Below are 18,420 nucleotides of genomic sequence, written 5' to 3'. Positions count from 1 at the left end.
AACCCTTGCTCTAATCTCTGGCCTCACTGTGTTGACTGCCTCTTCTCCATGTGGGAATTGCCCATGGCATGTGTCATGGTGTGCTTGATGGACAAGCATCCATTGTGTCAATGCCTGTTGTTCATAGTGACCACTGCCTTCATTCCTGGACACATCCTCTGGCTTACACATCCTCAGGCTGTAAGCAGTATTTTGATTGTCACAGCAGATAGGTATGCACTAGAAAAGAGCTCATGCATGCATTCGGAATACATGGTTTTACAGACACATCAAATTAACCTTAATTATCACAGATTTGGATATGATGATTAGTTGTAACATTGTTTGCTGCCATATAGATTACCACTAACAATAATAAATTATTATTTTACAAAGGTAAGTAATTGTACATGCAGGAAAAAAATATATCCTATGAGACAGACTCCCATTCAAACATAGGATGTTTTATGATCTCAAGACTTTCAACTCAAAAAGCCTTTAAATTTTTAAGGGCAGTATCAAGGCTCAGGGAATTGAGATGGAATAATGCCAAGACATAACATTAAACTAGAAGCCCCAAACACGGGTGTTCTCTTTTCCCCTGCTTATCTCCAGTATGGTACAAACTTCCTGGGGGTCGGTGAATGACGAACAAGTGGCAGCACTTACATTTAGCCACACAGCGGATCCCAGTCACTACCTAGAGCACCAAACATGGACAGAAAGCTGAGGGACAGGAGAGGAGAAACACACTGCCAGGAGGAGTTGTTATGCACACCACACGCGAAGGCAAACAGGACTCTAATTAAGTTCTCCTAAAATAGGAGTGCTTTTTCACATCCTGCAAAAGATCCCATCAAAAAATAATCAAGAGGAACGGGGCACCTGGGATTCCAGGGGAATTCTGGAGTGAGATCAACGGCTTAGGCTCCAGATCCTCCTTTGAGACGTGCTGATTTGATGCAGGAGGGATTTTCAATGACGTGTCCAGGTCTCCAAGCTCTCATTCATGCAGTTCCCTTTTGGGGTGTCCTTTCTCTGTCTCTGTCTGACGGACTCTTCGCAGGTATGTCTGAAAGCCAGCTCCTTTGTGACGTGGTTGATGGGCACCAGCTTTGTCCTCCCAAGAACTGTTTCTCCACTCTCGGCATCCCTTTATTCCTCCCCACACAGCAAGGGCCGTGCACATCATTTGCCAAGATGCTTGTTTAAATATCTTTTTCCTGCTGAATTATCCACCCCTGAAAGGCCAAGATCCTGCAGCCTTCTTCACTTCTGTCTCTCATCCAAGAGCATAACACAGGGCTTTGAAAAAAGGAGATTCTCAAAAGCCTGTGCTGACTGATTCATTGACAGAGTGCCTGAACAGAAGCACAAACAGGCAAGAGAGGAGCGGAGAAGAGAGACACCGTCGGTCAATGGAGACTGCTTGCCCCTGAGACCTCATGGGTTGAGAAAGTCTTTGAATGAAAGGATGAGTAAAATATGCATCTGTAATCAAGAGCATGAATGGCCTAACACCATGAGTTCCCATCTGTCAGATTTCAGACTAAGTCTCCGGCCTCCCTTTAGTTACCATTTACCTAACAAAGAGAGGAACTGGTCAAGAGGGGCAACAGCCACTTGGGCTGGTGACTGATTCACAACTTACCCTTTCACCATCAAGGAGCAAATGAGCTCGAAAGATCATGGCATCATTTATGGGCACCTCTTCATTCCTGTATAAGATCTGGAAGACCCGGCTGTGCACAGTGCTCTCATGGACATAGGCTGAATGCAGACTGCTGCTCTCTGAAAAACAACAATCAGAAGGTGCTCATGAACATGAACACCATCCTGTGCCCACAGCCTCATCAGGCATCTGCCCTGCTTTAGGAAAGTTACAACCCCAAATGCAATACCCAAAGCTTAAAACCATGGATGAATGACACCCTACCACATCGAGGTTGTGGTTATTGAGTGGGGCTGTATCTCAGTGAAGCCAAGCCCTTGTCCTGGAGCGATGGATGGAAACCCAGAAGGGCGAGAGCATAGGTGGTATGGACCTGAGGGGCTGCCAGCCAGGGCCGAGGCAAACCAGGGCATGCCAACCTGTAACCCTATGGCAACGAGGCCCAGGCCTGGTGTGCACACCCACTCCATCCATCATGCTAAATCAGTGAAACCCCAGTATCTACCATCTGATGACCTCAACCTCCTACTTCCTGATCAACAGTGAGGAAAGTGACGTGGGGCAGACCCGAAAGGAAGTTCAGACTTAAGGGTCAACCAGCAACATTCATACTTTTCTAAACCCTGACTAGCACAACTTTTGGACCAATAGCATGCTCAGATGGCAAGCCTTATTGGGGTCCTCTCTTGCCCCTCCCAGAGATCTGTTTCTATTAACATTTGAATAAATCTTACTCCTTTTACTCTTGCCTTCCATTGTCCGCTGAATTTCATTCTTCAGATTTGGGAAACAAGAACCTGGAAAGAAGTTGGTGGTGAGCCGCTGGGTCTGTTGCAACACTGGAGGGTGTAGCCCACCATTTAGAGCTGCAACACTGAGAGCTTCAATGTGCCACTCGATAGCAGTGGGATTTGCTGGCTGTGACCCTCAGAGCTGATACCAGTAGCATCCCTGCTGTGATTAGCTGCTAACACCAAAATGGGGCTTTCTGAGCTCCAGAGGCTAGCAGCTTACACAGGTCCCACACATCAGGAGAAATGGAGATTGAACTTCATCTCAAACTCAGGTTCCATCAGGAGAAACTGACTCAGTGTCTTAGCACCTGGCCTGCTAAATTCCTCACCTGCTCATATGTCCCCTCCTCTGTGAGTCTTCCCATAATTCCCCCATCCTGGAATCAAGGAAGATAGGGAATGAGAGGGCAAGCACCCTTCCTTCAACAAAGACTTCCTAGTGCCCACAGACCCATCTCTTCTGAAAGAAGTTTGCAATCACATATGATATGAAGATCTCTTTTGGGTATGTGTGCTCCAGTATGTTCTTATATGCCACAATCCCTGAACACTAGTTCAACATTAAGCTGGATTTCAGGAAGATAATGAGGTTAAGAGACCTTACTGCATCCACTGGCCAGGGTCATTGTAGAGGGTAAGTATGTGAATTTATATGTAAGTAATCTAAAATAACACAACATTTATGTAAAGAGATGATTACTTACTCAAAACCATGCCCTACTGGGTAGCACTTATAGCTTCCAAAAGTGCTTTAAAAGTGTTACTTGCTTTAACACTCATAGTAAATTCCCAGGGTAAGCTATGGATGTGGAGACTGAGGCTCAAAAAGTAAGAGGCAGATGTCTCGATCCTTCCTTGTTGAGAACTAAGTGCTTGTGTTTCCTTGGAGTTCTAATGTTAGAATCTAATCCCAGTATGACAGTGTTGGAGGGAGGGCCTTTGGGAGGCGGTGAGGTCACAGGTCACAGGATGATGTCCTCATGAATGGGATTAGTGCTCTTTGGAGAAGAGGCCTTTATTCTGCCATGAGAGAATGCAGGGAGAAGTCCTCAATCCACAGGTCCAGAAGAGGGTCCTCACCAGAACCCCATGGTTCTGGACCCTGACCTCAGGCTTCCACCCTCCAATACTGTGAAAAGTTAATTTATGTTACATATATACCACCTGGCTATGACATCTGTCACAGCAACCTGAGCTAAGACGTTGTTGTCTGATGAGGCACTGTGTGGACTTGTCCTTTTGTCTGCCTATTTAAGAACTGAGTCAATGAACTGTCAAGTGAATGAGTAAAATTTACTAACTTACGAGCAAAAGGTAGGCACACTATAAAGCACAGCAGAAAGAAATAGCATAATAGAAAGAGTTGTCAAAAAATACAAGAAAATCAGTACAACCAAAATAGGCAACCTGCCCTACAGCCTTGTGCAGCATCTCCAGACGGCTTAAAGCATGCCTTGGAAGCAGGGAAAAAGAATCTGTCACCTCCCAATGCCCAATGACATCTAAGCAGCACCTGTTCAGCTACACGCAACATCCAAGGATGCTCTCAAGGATGCCAAGATGTCCTGCTCTGGTCTGCGGTCTACACCTCACTGTGGAGGAGATAAAGCCACCGTGTAGCCCTGATGGGACTGGCTGGATTCAAATGCAGGTGACTTTTAAATAGAAAACAACTCTGCACAGAAACCCATCTTTATTTGCTGTCCCAGCCCATTCTCTGTCACCACCAGGGCCTAGTTGATCTATAAGCCAGCCTGACAACATGGCAGAGGATGGATGAGGTAAATACTCTGAAGGTCAGAGCGGCACGAGCCATCTGCTGCCAAGAGGGACAGCCAGCAAACAGTTCAATCACCTGCCTTTTGGGGCAAGTGACATCACCTCTTATAACAGAAGCTTTCCATGTGAAAAATGAGTATGTCCACACTGATCTCCTGGGACTGCCATGGGCATAAGTGGGAGAAGCCAGATCCAGATCCTAGGACCGGGCACATAGCGACCACTATACACACTGTTACAGGTTTTTAACTGTGTTAACTATGTTTACAAAGAAAGGTCTGAGAACTTGCTGTGGAATATATTTCCATCAGCCATATTCTTCAGAGAGATGAACTTCTTCTGGTTTTGAGCAAACTGGCAAAGCTGACCACAGGGCTCAAGTGGTATTTACTGAAAATCACTAAATCCCAAGGGGCTCTGTTAAACCCAGGATGAGCCACTTTTGATGCCTGATGGGACTTTCTATGTCATTTTCTCATCCTATTAACTAGGACCTAAGCAGGAGTGTCTTTGCTAGGGAAGGCTCACCCATGGGACACCAATTGGACTGCAGAGTTCACTGAAGCAGCAGTCACCTGCATTGTTCCTTTGGGGATTCTCTGCTCTCCAGCAATGACAAGCCACATGTGGACACCCTGCGCTTGTCCTTGCCCCCTCTTCCTGACGTTCTACTTTACTCTACTCAGCAAAGCCACACCCAGGGTGTATTGCATAGGCTCTCCTGCTCCGTAGGCACAGCCTGCCCTGTCAGAGAGAAGGGACCCATCTGCACTGTCTGCACCTCCCTTTCCTCTTGGGAACAAAGCACCAGGCACCCAGAGAGAAGTGTCCTTTTCCACCCTTCAAGACCTAAAGTACACCTTGGAATGCTGTCCTTTCCTGGTGTGGGTGAAGGACCACATTTCTCTCCAGGGCATTTTTACTTTTTATCTGATGACCAGACCCACTCCAGGGGGTCCTGTAAGGTGGAGATGCATGTCTTCCCAATGTCTGTCTTCTCCCTGTTCTTTCACATTGGTGTCCCGCTTATGGAGAGTTGGAACTTTGGGAGAATAAAGAGAAAGATGGAAAGAAGGTTTGGGAGAGGGAGAAGAGGATGTGGAAAAGAGGAGGGGAGTGGAGGACAGAGAACAGGGCAGAGGAGGGAAGAAGGGCTCTTCAAAAGTCCCCATTGAACCTAGAGTGTATTCCAATGTAATCTGGAATTTTAGACCAGAGAGCAAGAGTAAAAAGAATTTGTTCTTAATATTTCCTCCCTCCTCCCCAAAATGAGTGATGTGAATATTTAACATGTTCAGGAACCTTTAAATATTTGAAAGTCCAGTGATGACCCCCCCTGCCCTGGTTCTCTGCTTTGTGTGGACAAAGCTCCGGTGCTGCTTACCTGACATGGGCTCTGTGCTTCAGGGCTCAAGCCAACACACTCTTGTCGGCACTGACCTAAGGACTGAACCCCAATTCCATTCCAAGAAGCATTTGTGGCTCTGCCTGCACATGGGAACACCCCCAAATTAAGTCTGTGCTAAATAACCAAAACTCTGAAAGCTATCTACTCTGCTCCCCAGGGCAAGGGCCAGTTAAGTAAGGAATGGAATGTAAAACATAAATAAAACACCCGGAAGACATCACTGAACCTCTTCAAGCCCAGGCCACACTCGCATGCGGGACCTCCCTAGAGGTCAGTGCCCACAGAAGAGGAAGTACCCCCTAGGCTATGAGTTCCTCAGGGTCAGGATCTTGAAAAGCATATGGAATGTTGCTGAGAACAGAGTCTCCCTTAGGGAGCTCTAGACTTGCCCTCACTTCTTTCTAGCTCTGTGGCCTTGGCTTGACCAGTAAATCAGACTCGGATGAGGCAAGAATCAAGACCTGTCTAATTTCCAAAATAAAAATAAGATGTAGATGAAAAGATGAATAAAGAAGTATGTTTTTAACTGTAAAATTCTCAAAACCAAAACAGACTTCCTGGTAAGATAAAGGTGCAAATAATGCTCTTTATACAGGGAATTTTCCAGCTGTTTCCAGGAAGAGGAAGGACAGAAAGTCACCTTGAAGTCAAATTCTATTATTTCTTCTAACCACTTCCAGGAAGAGAAGAGGAGAAAGCCACCTTGAAACAGATGTTCACTGTGTTTCCAGAGAACGATCAGAGTGGCTTCCTGTGGTCACGTGAGTCTGCCAGCTGGCGGGGCCCGGAGCATTGCTGCCAGGGTGTAGGTGGCTTGCCCCCCGTGCCTCCATGCTGGAGACTCTGTTGCTGGACAACCTCAGTAGGAAACCAGGAACTCCTGGGAGACAAGGAACCACGGCTGAACCAGAGTCTTGAGGCTTGAGGCTCCTCCTCCTCCTCCTCCTTTTCCTCTTCCTTCTTTCTGAGTTTAAAATTTGTGAAGCGTTTAGATGCGGACTGAATTTACCTGCCACAGAGGTATTAGCATACTGTGTGGAACAGGCAAGGATAACCCATTCCTGGAAATAAATGTGGAGCCCAGGATGAGGACTCTGACATCCCACAGAGCCAAGTCTTTATGGGAAGATGAGTAGTTTGTTTCATTGTGAGCAGGCAAGTCCTGTGGGCCCATCTAACCTAAGGTGAAGGTTGTGCTTTGAAGAGCAATGACCTTCTGAATGCGGTCACTCACCACCACAGACTGGGTATTCATAATGAATAAAGGTTTGCAGTTCTATTTTGGAAGCTGAAAGACCAACATTAAGGTGTCTGCAACTGTGAGGGCCTTTTTACAGAAGACCCAAGAGACTAACAGGGCTGAACGTGCCCTTTGTAGCAATAGTAATCACACCCAGAAGTCCTCATGGCTCTGCCGATTCTTAAAGGTGCCATTTCATGACACTGTTGGCTTGGCAATTAAATTTCAGTGTGGGTTTTAGAAGGGACACATGTTGAAGTCACAGCAGTTGACTAATGAGTTATAAACTGTGAGCACACAGTGGGACCCGTGGCCTGTGCAGACACCTGGATCAGCGTGAAGTTTACTATTGAAGCTGTAGACTTCAGAGATCACACTTCAACAGAGACCCTGTGTGCCAGGGATGTGCCCCAGCAGCCAGGGATTGGGGTGATTCTATTCTCTCCTAGTCTGGCATTCAGAACAGGACCCCATTTCATTATGTAAGCCCAGGGCCTCTTGGACAATGTGTGATTAGGGAGAGGTCATCCTTTCTGCTAAGAAGGTATGGAGACACACAATCACTTAAAGCAACTTGTCTGTTCAATGTTTGAAGCACATTACATTGGTGATACATCAATAAAAGTCTGTTATTTTAATGCTATTTCAATGAATATCAAATGTTTTTCCTGATTTCTACCTAGAGTACCCTACTCTATATGGAATATTGAATATTTTGCTTTAAAGTATACATAAGTCTTGGACAGCACATGGAATGTTGCTGAGAACAGAATCTCCTTTAGGGAGCTCTAGACTTGCCCTCACTACTTTCCGGCTGCGTGATCTTGGCTTGACCAATAAATCTGAATCAAATGAGGCAAGAATCAAGAACTGTCTAATTTTAATGTAAGTCTGTCTTACCCATAATTCCAGATTAATACATTTATATGATTTTTGCTATAAAATATATCAATCCAGGTATTTGTTAAATATTTATTAATCACCTGCTGTATGCCAGATTCTGAGCAGAGCACTGGCATTCAGCATTGACCATCATAGGTTTCCCCATGTGGTATGTCTGTTTTACACTTGTGTCCATGGAAGAGGGAATTAATAGTCCCATTTTTGTTCAACTCCACAGACATTTCCTTGTCCAGACGAATGCTCCATCTCTTCTATATTGCAATTATTTGCAACACCTCACATAGGCTAACTGAAAATTTTTAATTGAGGTGGCAAATATATATGACAAACTGAGTTGGATATTTAGGTACTATATGATTTGTAAAAAAAAAATTACTTTTCTGTAATGTAAATATAAAATGGCTTTATTAATTGCAAATTTATCTGCAGGAGTAAACCCTGGAATGGCTGATGTAAGTTTCAAATATTTTGTTTCCTTATGCTGCTGAGTATGACCATAGGTATGTGTGTTTTCATTTAAATCACGAGGAAGTTCAAGATCATAGAGTTTGTCACATCCTGAATGTCAATCATAATAATAGAATATGGTGACTTATTATTATAAATTCTTCCATTCCTGAATTTGTGTATCCAATCATCCACTATTTAAATAACCACATAGGCGATGTGTTAGGTAGAATACAGTCACCGGTGAGAATGTGACAAGGAATATTCTCCAACATTTACTACAGCATTTCTAAATGTTTTTCTCTCCCCGTTTTCTTCTCAATTCACTTGCACAACTTCATCAGTTTGGTTTTAAAGGAAAATAATATAAGTTCTAGCCGGCTCTGCAGATCACAGCCACTCAACAAGGAATGCAGTGAAGCAATCCACCAGTCAATTCGTCATTAATGAACACAGGGGCAGGGAGACGACTTGCTGAAGCCATAACGGCAGTGGTAGTTCCAGTTAGCTGATGGTTCCTGGACTCAGGATGTCTGACTCCTAGTTCACTCTGCAGCAACACTCTAATTAAAAACAGCTACCGTGACCTGGCAGAAATTATATTATGGAATTTCAAACAATATGATATGATATGATATGAAATTTATATACCAAACCAAAGAGCCCAATTAAAAGCATTGTTTCCCTACTGACAATGAGCCAGGGATATTGCTACAATTCAGCAGTAAGCATTCTCCTAACACTGAGTGGGCCTAATTACTTAATTATAAGTCATTGTGACCTCCCTATTAGATTGAGCTGGTAAATTCAGCACTTGATAACACTTTATTAGCTAATAATGTGCACTGCTCTATAATCACAAAGCAAAAGGCCAGCGTGTGTCCTGGAGCACTCTGGTCGCACAAAGGTCCCTCAGTTGAGTTTCCTGAAGATTGATCCCAAGGGCTGAGCTGTCCCAGGTACTGCCATTTGAATTCCAATGAGTTCAGGGCAGGGTCTTGCAACTCATGATTTCGTGAGAGCAGCAAATGAATCTGAATTAACAGACGTGAGCTTGCTCTAGGCTCCAGCCTTCACCCTCTGTGTACCTGTGAACAATGCACTCGGGAGTCTGAGCCTCAGCTCCCCCAGCCGTGAGCTGGGGATGGGAGAGCGCTACCCCACCCAAGATTGGAAAGGTCGACTGAGATGACCTCTGAGAGTACTTGACACTGGGAGTCACACAGGATGGATGGCCAGAAATGGCAGTGAGTGATAATGCTGCCAGGTACACAGGAGCGACTGCTAACTGTGACCCACCACAGACTTTATCGGCTACTAGTAGAAATCCAAGTGGAGTGAGTAGTGTGTGGGCTGTGAGATCCTTAACTGACCTTTGACACTGGGAGGAAAGCAGGCTTGGCCCAGGGCAGTGGGTAACTACCGCCCGGATGGAGCGTGGGGAAGCTCCCTGTGGAGACCTGGGACATTTCCAGTTTGGGTGGGACTTTTATACCCTCCAGTCTCACTTCTTCTGTGTGTGACAAAGGCATAGCCACGTGGCTCCTGGCAGCAGGAAAGCCCCTTCCCACCGCCTGGCCACTCGGGGACACCTATGAGTGCAGAGCTCCTCTCTCACCACACTGCCGCCCTTCTCCCTCCCACCTGCACCCAGGTCACTGTCCCAGTCATTTTCTCCTTCGTAAGCTGTGCTCCCTCCCTAGGGGATCCTAGCCTTTCCCAAGGCCAGCTGTCTGTTCCCTTTGTCACCGAAACTGCAGTGCCTCCTCTCCCAGCTGGGCGTGCTCACTTACCCCGACATCATTCCTTTGTTGTCAAAGATAGGACATGAACCTAATATGGCCAAGAGGGAACCTTTGATGATGCTTCCAAATAATCTCACACTCTTCCCCACAGTAGTCATCAAATCCTTCCTGGTCATTTTGAATCTCTCTTTTCCTCTCACTTCCTTTATCTAATCATTGGCAAATCCTGCAGGTTTACTCTCAAAATGTGGTTCTGATGAATCTAATACTTGAAATATTTTTTCTTTCAATCTTACTTACTGAAAACCTTACTTTCTACTTTGATTCTTACCAACTATTAGCTTATTAATAGAAAATAGAAGCTAGACATTATTACCCCCTGATGCACTCAGAACAAAATTGGAATTCTTTGCTTTGGTTTAATTGGCCCTAAGGGATCAGTAGAAGAACAGCAGGCATCGTGAGGTGCTCTGTACAGTTCCAGGCTGGGCAAATATTTATAGAATGCATGACAGACCAAAGCTCCTGGTGACCCGGGCACTGAGAATTTGGCAGCAACACTTAACATTTGTGGAAGTGAACTGTATCTCAGGTGAGGCTATCTCTGAATCCTGCTAAGTCCTCTCAGTGACCCACATCCACATTGATCTGTGTTCCCTTGCAAACAGCAGGCATGAAGAATACCTGAAATGCACACCATGGACTTTCTGAGAAGAGTCTAAGCAAGACTTCATCTTCTGATCTGAAACCACCCTGTTAATAAGTCATCAGGAGACTGAGCAAATGGGAGGCCAAGAGCCCTGTTTATGTGATCAGGCTTCCTGAGCCATCTGCCTCAGCCATATGCTTCCCAAGGAGAACCAAGTTTAGCTACAATTGCAACTAATCAAATATTTGTAAGAGCTGCAGTGTCCCCGCCCAGTCATGGTACCCAGAATATCCCAAGGAGCACAGAGCTGTTCTGTAGCCCATGGTGACCTTGGTTTTAGTTTGAGGTCACAGAAAGCAGGGGAAAGTTGTGACTTGCTACAAAAATAGCAGGGGGCCCCAGAGCCACAGCTGGGTAGGCAAGGCCAGGTGGCTGCCCTGCCATTCCACAGCAATGCAGCCACACAGGGAGGCCAGCCCCACTGCCAGGGACTGAGCCAAGCCTGGCCTGCCCAGAAAAGGTCAGGAGCCTCTAGCTCTTTGTACAGCCTGAGCCCTCCCCTCCCCAGCCCAAGAATTGAATGAGATGTCCCGATTGCAGACACCTGGCCTCTCTCCCCTGCTGTGCCTTACCTTTCCTCTCCTGGTTCCCTCTCATAGGGCATATTCCGGGCTTGTATGTGTTCCAGAAAGGGAGCAGAATATTCAAAAGATAGACCACAAGACAAAGCACAGACCTCAGTCCATCAGAATGCACGCCAGGCGTGGTGGGGAGCAAGGACCTGCAGGTCATCAGCTGCCCGGGCATAAGTCCTTTGTTCATGGACTGTGGGGAATGTGAAGGTCTCGGGAGGGTCCACAGTGCTTGGCCTCTGTGATAAGGACAGTGGCAGTGAGAAAGCTCAGGAGAGGGGCTGTTTGAGGAAGTGTTCGTGCCTGCTGCCATGGCGGAATAGCGCACCTGGTTGCATGAACCAGGAGTGTGCCTGCCACGTGCGGGTCAGCCCCCCGACACCCGTCCCTGCAGCTGGAGTCCTCTTCTCACCTATTGGCTCCAAGTGCTCTCCTCTCAGGTGCTCCCTTTCAACTCCAGGGAGACCTGGCTCCTGTCCTTTCAGCAACACCTACCTCCTCCTTAATCAGCAACTTCTCCACTCATGTACACTAAGTGCAAAGGCCACAGGTGCACAGCAGATCTAAGTTGGGCTTGGAAGTTCCTCCAGGGCCAGCTCTCCCCTCTCCAACTCACACCCTCTCCGTCCCTTGACCCTGAGCACTTCCAATCAGACTGCATGCCTTAGAGTCCCATTGCAGGGGGTGACCTGGCTTCCAATGGGTCACCCTGACTCAGACCTGGCCTTGTGGGTCAAGTTATTAGCTTTCCACCCTGCTCACAGTGAATGCAGGATGGAAGTTTCTGAATAATTCTTGATCTGAACTTCTGTACTTCCTCAGCTTTGCACAGCCCTAGAAACAGCTGGAGCACCTGGAACCACCTTCTCACGTGGCTGGAGGGATCCATGCTGGCTCTGTTCCTCCCCGTGTTTCTGCTCTATTCCCAAGGTCCTCTCCTTCAGCAAGCGTTCTCTCTCCTGGTGTAAAGTGGGTCCTTTGCTTCTATCTCTCAACACCATTCAGCATTCAGAAGGTGCTCTCTCTGTATCCAGTGATCTCTATGTACCCAGGCCCCCCCCAACACACACACACACACACACACACACACACACACACACACACACATGTTGTTCTTAAAATAATCAAGAATTCAAGGGCATGGGCAGGATCTGCAGACACAAGATATGCCTCCTCCAAGGCCCAGTATTGAATAATTTCTTGAATAAATGTTATGATTTTCTCAACAGTAATGCCTGTTGAATCTTGTCCTTCAAACACGTAGTAGGTGATGAATCTGTGTCTGATCATTTATGCAGATATGACAAGAAGTTACTGAGCTGCTTTAGGCCTCTGGGACACAGGGAAAACTGATTTTGGTTAATGCCTTCATTTTTTCTGTAATAATAAGGAATGATTTTTAAAACTCATGTTGTTTGTTATAAAATGGAGTTATAATCCCTAATTGCAGTATGGTTATGAGTAGACAACAAAAATGAATATTTATGGTTTGCTATACAAGAACACTGTTGTCCAATGTTCCACAATGTTCTAATTACTTTCTTAATTTCCTTTCCCCTTGGTACAGGAGCTAGAACCCAGAGGCCCTCTACCACTAAGCTGCATCTCCAGCTTATTATTTTGAGATAGGGTATCTCTGGGTCACCCAGGCTGGCCTCAAATTTTCAGTCCTCCTGCCTTAGCCTCCAGAATTCCTGGGATTCCCGAGTGCATCACTGTGAGTTTCTTCTGTATTAGAAAATGTTACTTAGTTACTTGCTGATGCCTTTCAGAAGTCCTAGCACCTGCTTCGTGACGTGGGTTTCCTCCAACATGCTTTTCTCACTAAGCTTTCTTCTCACCCATGAATCTACTGCTGCTTTCCCTTCCCCAGCAGTCCTGCCCCCACTGCTACAGGCAGGATGAGTGTGCCCTCCACCATGCCAATCTCACCTGCTTTCTTAGAATACCTGGCACTGGGAACTACGGTGCTCTGTGTCTTTCTGTCACTGGACCAAGGGCTGCTCCCACGTTGGCAATTACATGGCTCTGCAGTGTGTGCTTGGCTTCTGGTGAGATGCTCAGCATGGGAGGTGTGTCATTAGTACTTTTTTTAATGAGTTGATAGCCTTGGTCTCAAAATCCTGCCTGATTCTCAGTAGCCTCTCAATGCCACCTCTTCAATAACGATTTTCCCAGCTGGAAATCAGCATTTACTGTGACACTACATCCAGTCACAAGCAGCACGGGCTCTTGTAACAAGGTCAATCTTGATTCTAGTTTGGGCTCCATGTACCTGCAGATCACTTATGCTTCGTGAGTCTGGTACTATTCATAAATAAACTAATGGCCAAAGGTAAGACAATGATGGATGGCATTATCATTATTAAAAACACATTTGCCCATACCTTCCTCCAATCTTGACACCTTTGTTATGCACCACGGAGTCTACCTGTTATTCTCCTATCTTTCACTCCCTATCCCCACCCACCTCTTCCCTCTCTGTGAGCAACTGAAGGACACAGACAGGGGTCTCTTCCCCATGACCTAGATCAATATTTTTAAGAAAACAGATACTCAAAGAGTTGTCAAACAAGTGCTAAATGTTGGTCTGGGAGCCTTGATTATTCCCAAAGGAACCAGCTCTCTGTACTTTTCACCTCTCAGCCACCATCCTACATCTGAGAATTCATCCAATGTGGGAAGTGACAGTTAGAGACACATTTAACAGATAGGAACTGGAGGCTCAGCAAGATGGAGAACCAGTCCAAGGGGCATCCATAGAAACCTAAATCCACCTGCAAGTCCAGGTCTTCCTGCTTGCTCACACGGCCCTGGACACTCACCTGCCACTAAAGGACTAATCCCAAGACTCCCTCAACCGTGGTGCCTGAGCAAATTCTACAACCACCACTGGAAGGTCACAGTGTCACCTGTTTGGGTGCCAGTCAAGGCCGAGCCACTTTTCTCCAGAATCAGTCACATGTATGTGCACCTCCCAGAATCCACTGCTGCAGCTGCAGGTTCCCCTGTCAGAGGCCTGCGCCCCAGCCTTCATGCCCTCCACAGCATCACCGTGGCACAATGGCGATCATCGAGCTTGCCATTGAGACACCGCAGCTTCTGACACCTACTTCCCAGAAATTATGGGGACGGAGGTTGGAGGACAGCTCCCCCTTGGTGGAGCACCCTAGACATCTCCAGGGAAGACCTGTCCAACCCACTGCTGAGCTTTCGCACCTCCTTGCTCCCGCTTCCTCAGGGTCACTGGCAACCCTGTTCATTTACGTGTGGGTAGGAGTTCCTTGGATCCAGTCACGCCATTCACCCTCCTGCCATAGGAGTTGGTCCTGGAGCTAAGAGGAAGCAAACCTTCCCCAAAGGTTTTGAGTATTCTTCTTGCTTCGTTTAAGTCAGTCAACTTTCCCTCCTGAATCACGTCCTTCCCAATGTCCTTGAAGTGCATTCAGTATTTTCTCACTAGAAATCCTATACCCTGTACAGTCAGGTCAGTGTGTCAGCACCCAAATCACCTCCCCTGCCTCCTGTCCTCAGCCACACCACCTGGAGCACCTCCCCTGCCTCCTGTCCTCAGTGCCACGCCACCTGGAGCACCTCTCCTCTGCCTAGCCCTTTCTTCAGTGATCTACTTGAACACCCCATATCTGTTCTCTGTTCTCTTTCTACCACCAAAATGTCCATCTAGGCAATGGGTGCCCTACATGTGTTAAAAGTCCAGGGACAGCTGGCGCATGCTGCAGGGCTACGCAACCTCCCCCCAAGACCCCCTCTTCCCTTGGTTCCACAGGGAAGCTGCACCCCTCTTCCTCTGTACTGTCCAGCAGCTGTTCTCTGCTCCTCATCAATCCTGGCCCTGTAGCTAACAAGCCTTCCCCACCCGGGTCCTCCTCATCACTGTACTATGGTGTGTCTGTCTTCATAGCACGTAAAGCCACTTGCATATCGACTCTTCTATTCCAGCCAGAGGGTAAGCTCTGTGATGGCAGCGAGTGTTCCTGTTTGGTGCATCCTCTAAGTCCCATGATGAAATGGCATCGGCACAGAGGTACTAGAGAAATTTACATTTCTAGCTCAGATTTTCCTCTGTGATTAAGACCTGCATGTTAAGCTGCTGACTTGAAATCTTCTGCTTAGATTTTCAAAGATGACACACATGTAACACACCTCAAAGGACGCTATCTTCCTAGAAGATAGCATAGGAGAAATATCTAAGCACCCTTGGGTCTAACAGGATATAACAACAAAACTATCATACATGAAAGAAAAAAATTGCTAAGCTGAACTTAATGAAAATTCAATATTTTTTTCTAAAAAACATAAATTTTTCTTTTACTCTGAGAAGGACACTGCCAAGAGAATGGAAAGATAAGCCACAGACAGGGAGAAAATATTTGTAAGATACCTATCTGACAAAGGACTATTACCCAAAATATACCACTAATTTTAAATTTTAATTGGTACATTATAATTATACTATTTTAAGTTTTTTATTTGTTCTAATTAGTTATACATGACAGTAGAATGCATTTATGAATTTTGATAAATCATACATAAATGGGGTATAATTTCTCATTTTTCTGATTGTACATATTGTAGGATCACATTGGTCATGCAGTCATACATGTACATGAGTAATAATGTCTCTGTCACTCTACTATCCTTCCTACCCCTAGATGCCTTCCCTTCCTTCACTCCCCTCTACCTAATCTAATAGTGGGATTTGTTGTTACATATGTGCACATGTATACAACTTAATTTGGTTTGTAGCTCTTAAAACTCAACAATAAGAAAATAAACAGCCCAAATTAAAAGTAGGCCTAAGCTCTTAACAGACACCTCGCTAAAGAATATATGCAGATGGCAACTAAGCATAAGAAAAAAGTGTTCCACATATAAGTCATCAGAAAAATGCAAATTAAAGCCATGAATTACTACTCCACACCTATTAGAATGGCTGGAATCCAAAACCCTGACAGAGCAACTGCTGGAAAGGACTCAGGGTCATAGGAACTGTTGCTCACTAATGATGGGACTGCAATGTGGGGAAGTCATTTGGGAAGATGTTTGCTGTTGTCTTTCAAAAATAGGCATGTTCTTACCACAGGGTCCAGCCATCATATTCCTTGGTATTTACCAAAGGCATTGAAAGCATGTCTACATATAGACTTGCATACAAAAGACTCACGACAGCTCTATTCTGAACTGCTGAAAGTTGAACAAACCTAAGATAAAGGATTATTATTCAGGAATAAAAAGAAGCAAGTAATTAAAATCATGAAAATACATGAAAGAAACCTACATACATACTACTAGTTGAAAGAAGCCAATTTGCAAAGGCTACACACTGTATGACTCTAATTACATGGCACTCCAGAAAGGACAACTTATGCAAACAGTAAGGTAAGTGACTGCCAGAATTTTAGGGGAGGAAGGGATGGATAGGTACCACACACAAGATTTTTAGGCCCGTTCAAACACTCTGTAAAATACCACAATGGCGGATAGCTTTGTCTGTACCCGTAGAATGAGAGCACCACCAAGAGTGACCCAATTCAAACCATGGATTTGAGTGCCAATGACACACCAGTGCTGGTTCATTGATTGCAGTACATGAGCCACTCTGAAGGGGCATGTTGACCCAGGGGAAGTCATTGTGTGTAGGGTAAAACAGGCAATGGGCTATCTTTGAGCTTTTCTCTCAAGTTTGAAGTCAACCTAAAACCTCTGCAAATAATAAGACCTGGCATAAATAAAACTAATCTCTCCATATCATCACTAGTAAATGGGAAATCAAGAAGCAAGCTGGTTTCCACTCCAGTGTCACCCATTTTGGTGACTGCATCAACATTCTAGCTTCAGGGGAAGGGAGAAGCCTGAGTCACCTGGATCCTCCTGTACCCTCGTTTTCCACGTGTGCTCCCTGGGTTGTCCCCCCATTTCCCTCCATCTCGATCACCAACAGACTGTGCCAGGTCCCCTTGCCTCTGCCTGGACCCCTCCGTGACCTCATTCTGCTCAGCTGGACTCTTGTGCAGACCATCTCTGCACAATTTTGCCTGAGAACAATCTTCAATGTGCAAAGTAGATCGAGCTGCTCCTAGCTCGACGCCCTTCTGGATCTTTTCATACATCTACGGTACAGAGAAGAAATGTCTAATGAAGTCGCAGAGCTGACGTGTCTCTCCAGGACCCTTCACCCTCACTGCATTCCAGGTCCCTGCTCACTCTCCAGCCACCCTGGCAGGTCAGCCCCTTCCTGCCCCCATGTCACCTTTGCCTATGCTGCTCCCTCTGCATGGACTGGTGCTTCCCTCCCTAGGGACTGAGGTGACTGCTGCTCACCCCTCAGTTCAGGCTTCTCTTCCCCCAGAAAGCCTCCTCTAACCTCCTACTGGTCAAGCCTCCCTCTTGGCTCGGTGACACTCTGGTGCAGAATACCTCCGTATGATATGTGAATAACAATGGCCTCCCCTCTGGACTGAGCCTCAGGGAAAGTGTGGCTTTTCTTGCTCAGACAGACCCAACACATTACCTAGGATCAGGCTGCCTCACAGAGAGTGTTCAATGCGCAACTTAAAATCTACAGTGTTTGGCCTGAAAAGGAGTATAAAAGAACTAACCCGTCAACCTATTTATTTTTAAAGTTTTTTTTTTCTCACTTGACATTACAAAGAAATCATAAAAGTACAAAGAAGTCAAGTTCTTCACCTCAGTACATTCACATCATGGAAAAAAATGAATAATCAAATGGCAGCGATTATTCAGAAACACCCCACTCCTTGGCTCTACTCATTTTTAAGTTCTTTGAGATTCAGAATCATCCTTTGAAAAACCAGAGCAGAAGCTTTTCTTCCAAATGGTTATGAAGATGTGTAAAGTAACATCCATGGTATACCTAGCCAGTGCTTGGTCTATTCAGGTGTGCAGTGGATAGAAATTTATTACTGCTATTACTACCAATCCTTGAAAGACGTGAGCCAGCCACTGGCACTATTTCAGAAGACCCAGGTGAAGCTCATGCTCTTCAGGGAGATGAGCAGGGGCATTTGCTTCTAGGAGCCATGACTATTATTATGCCTTAAACTTTAATGATGTCGACCTGAATTGCTCTAGACCAAAACCATCAATACCTACAAAAGTGTGCTCAGGTGGAGCTCAAAAACAGGATTCAG

The 18,420-nt window shown here is 45.8% G+C and overlaps 1 protein-coding gene across 2 annotated transcripts in view; it reads right to left on the bottom strand.

Annotated features, from left to right (window-relative positions):
* The window catches only part of Fam135b (family with sequence similarity 135 member B), a 303,172-nt gene that overhangs the window by 103,572 nt on the left and 181,180 nt on the right, over positions 1 to 18,420 (bottom strand). The window contains exon 4 of one of the 2 annotated variants that reach the window (XM_047556813.1): positions 1,631 to 1,770. The exons of the other annotated variant lie outside the window; for it this stretch is intronic. Within the exon in view, the coding sequence (XP_047412769.1) occupies positions 1,631 to 1,770 (140 nt within the window). The remainder of the gene's footprint in view (positions 1 to 1,630; positions 1,771 to 18,420) is intronic. 2 annotated transcript variants of the gene reach the window in all.

This window comes from Sciurus carolinensis, chromosome 1 (genome assembly GCF_902686445.1).
Source record: "Sciurus carolinensis chromosome 1, mSciCar1.2, whole genome shotgun sequence".
Classification (NCBI taxonomy): Eukaryota; Metazoa; Chordata; class Mammalia; order Rodentia; family Sciuridae; genus Sciurus; species Sciurus carolinensis.
Note: the sequence above shows the minus strand (reverse complement) of the source record. Positions and strands in the feature narration are given on the sequence as shown.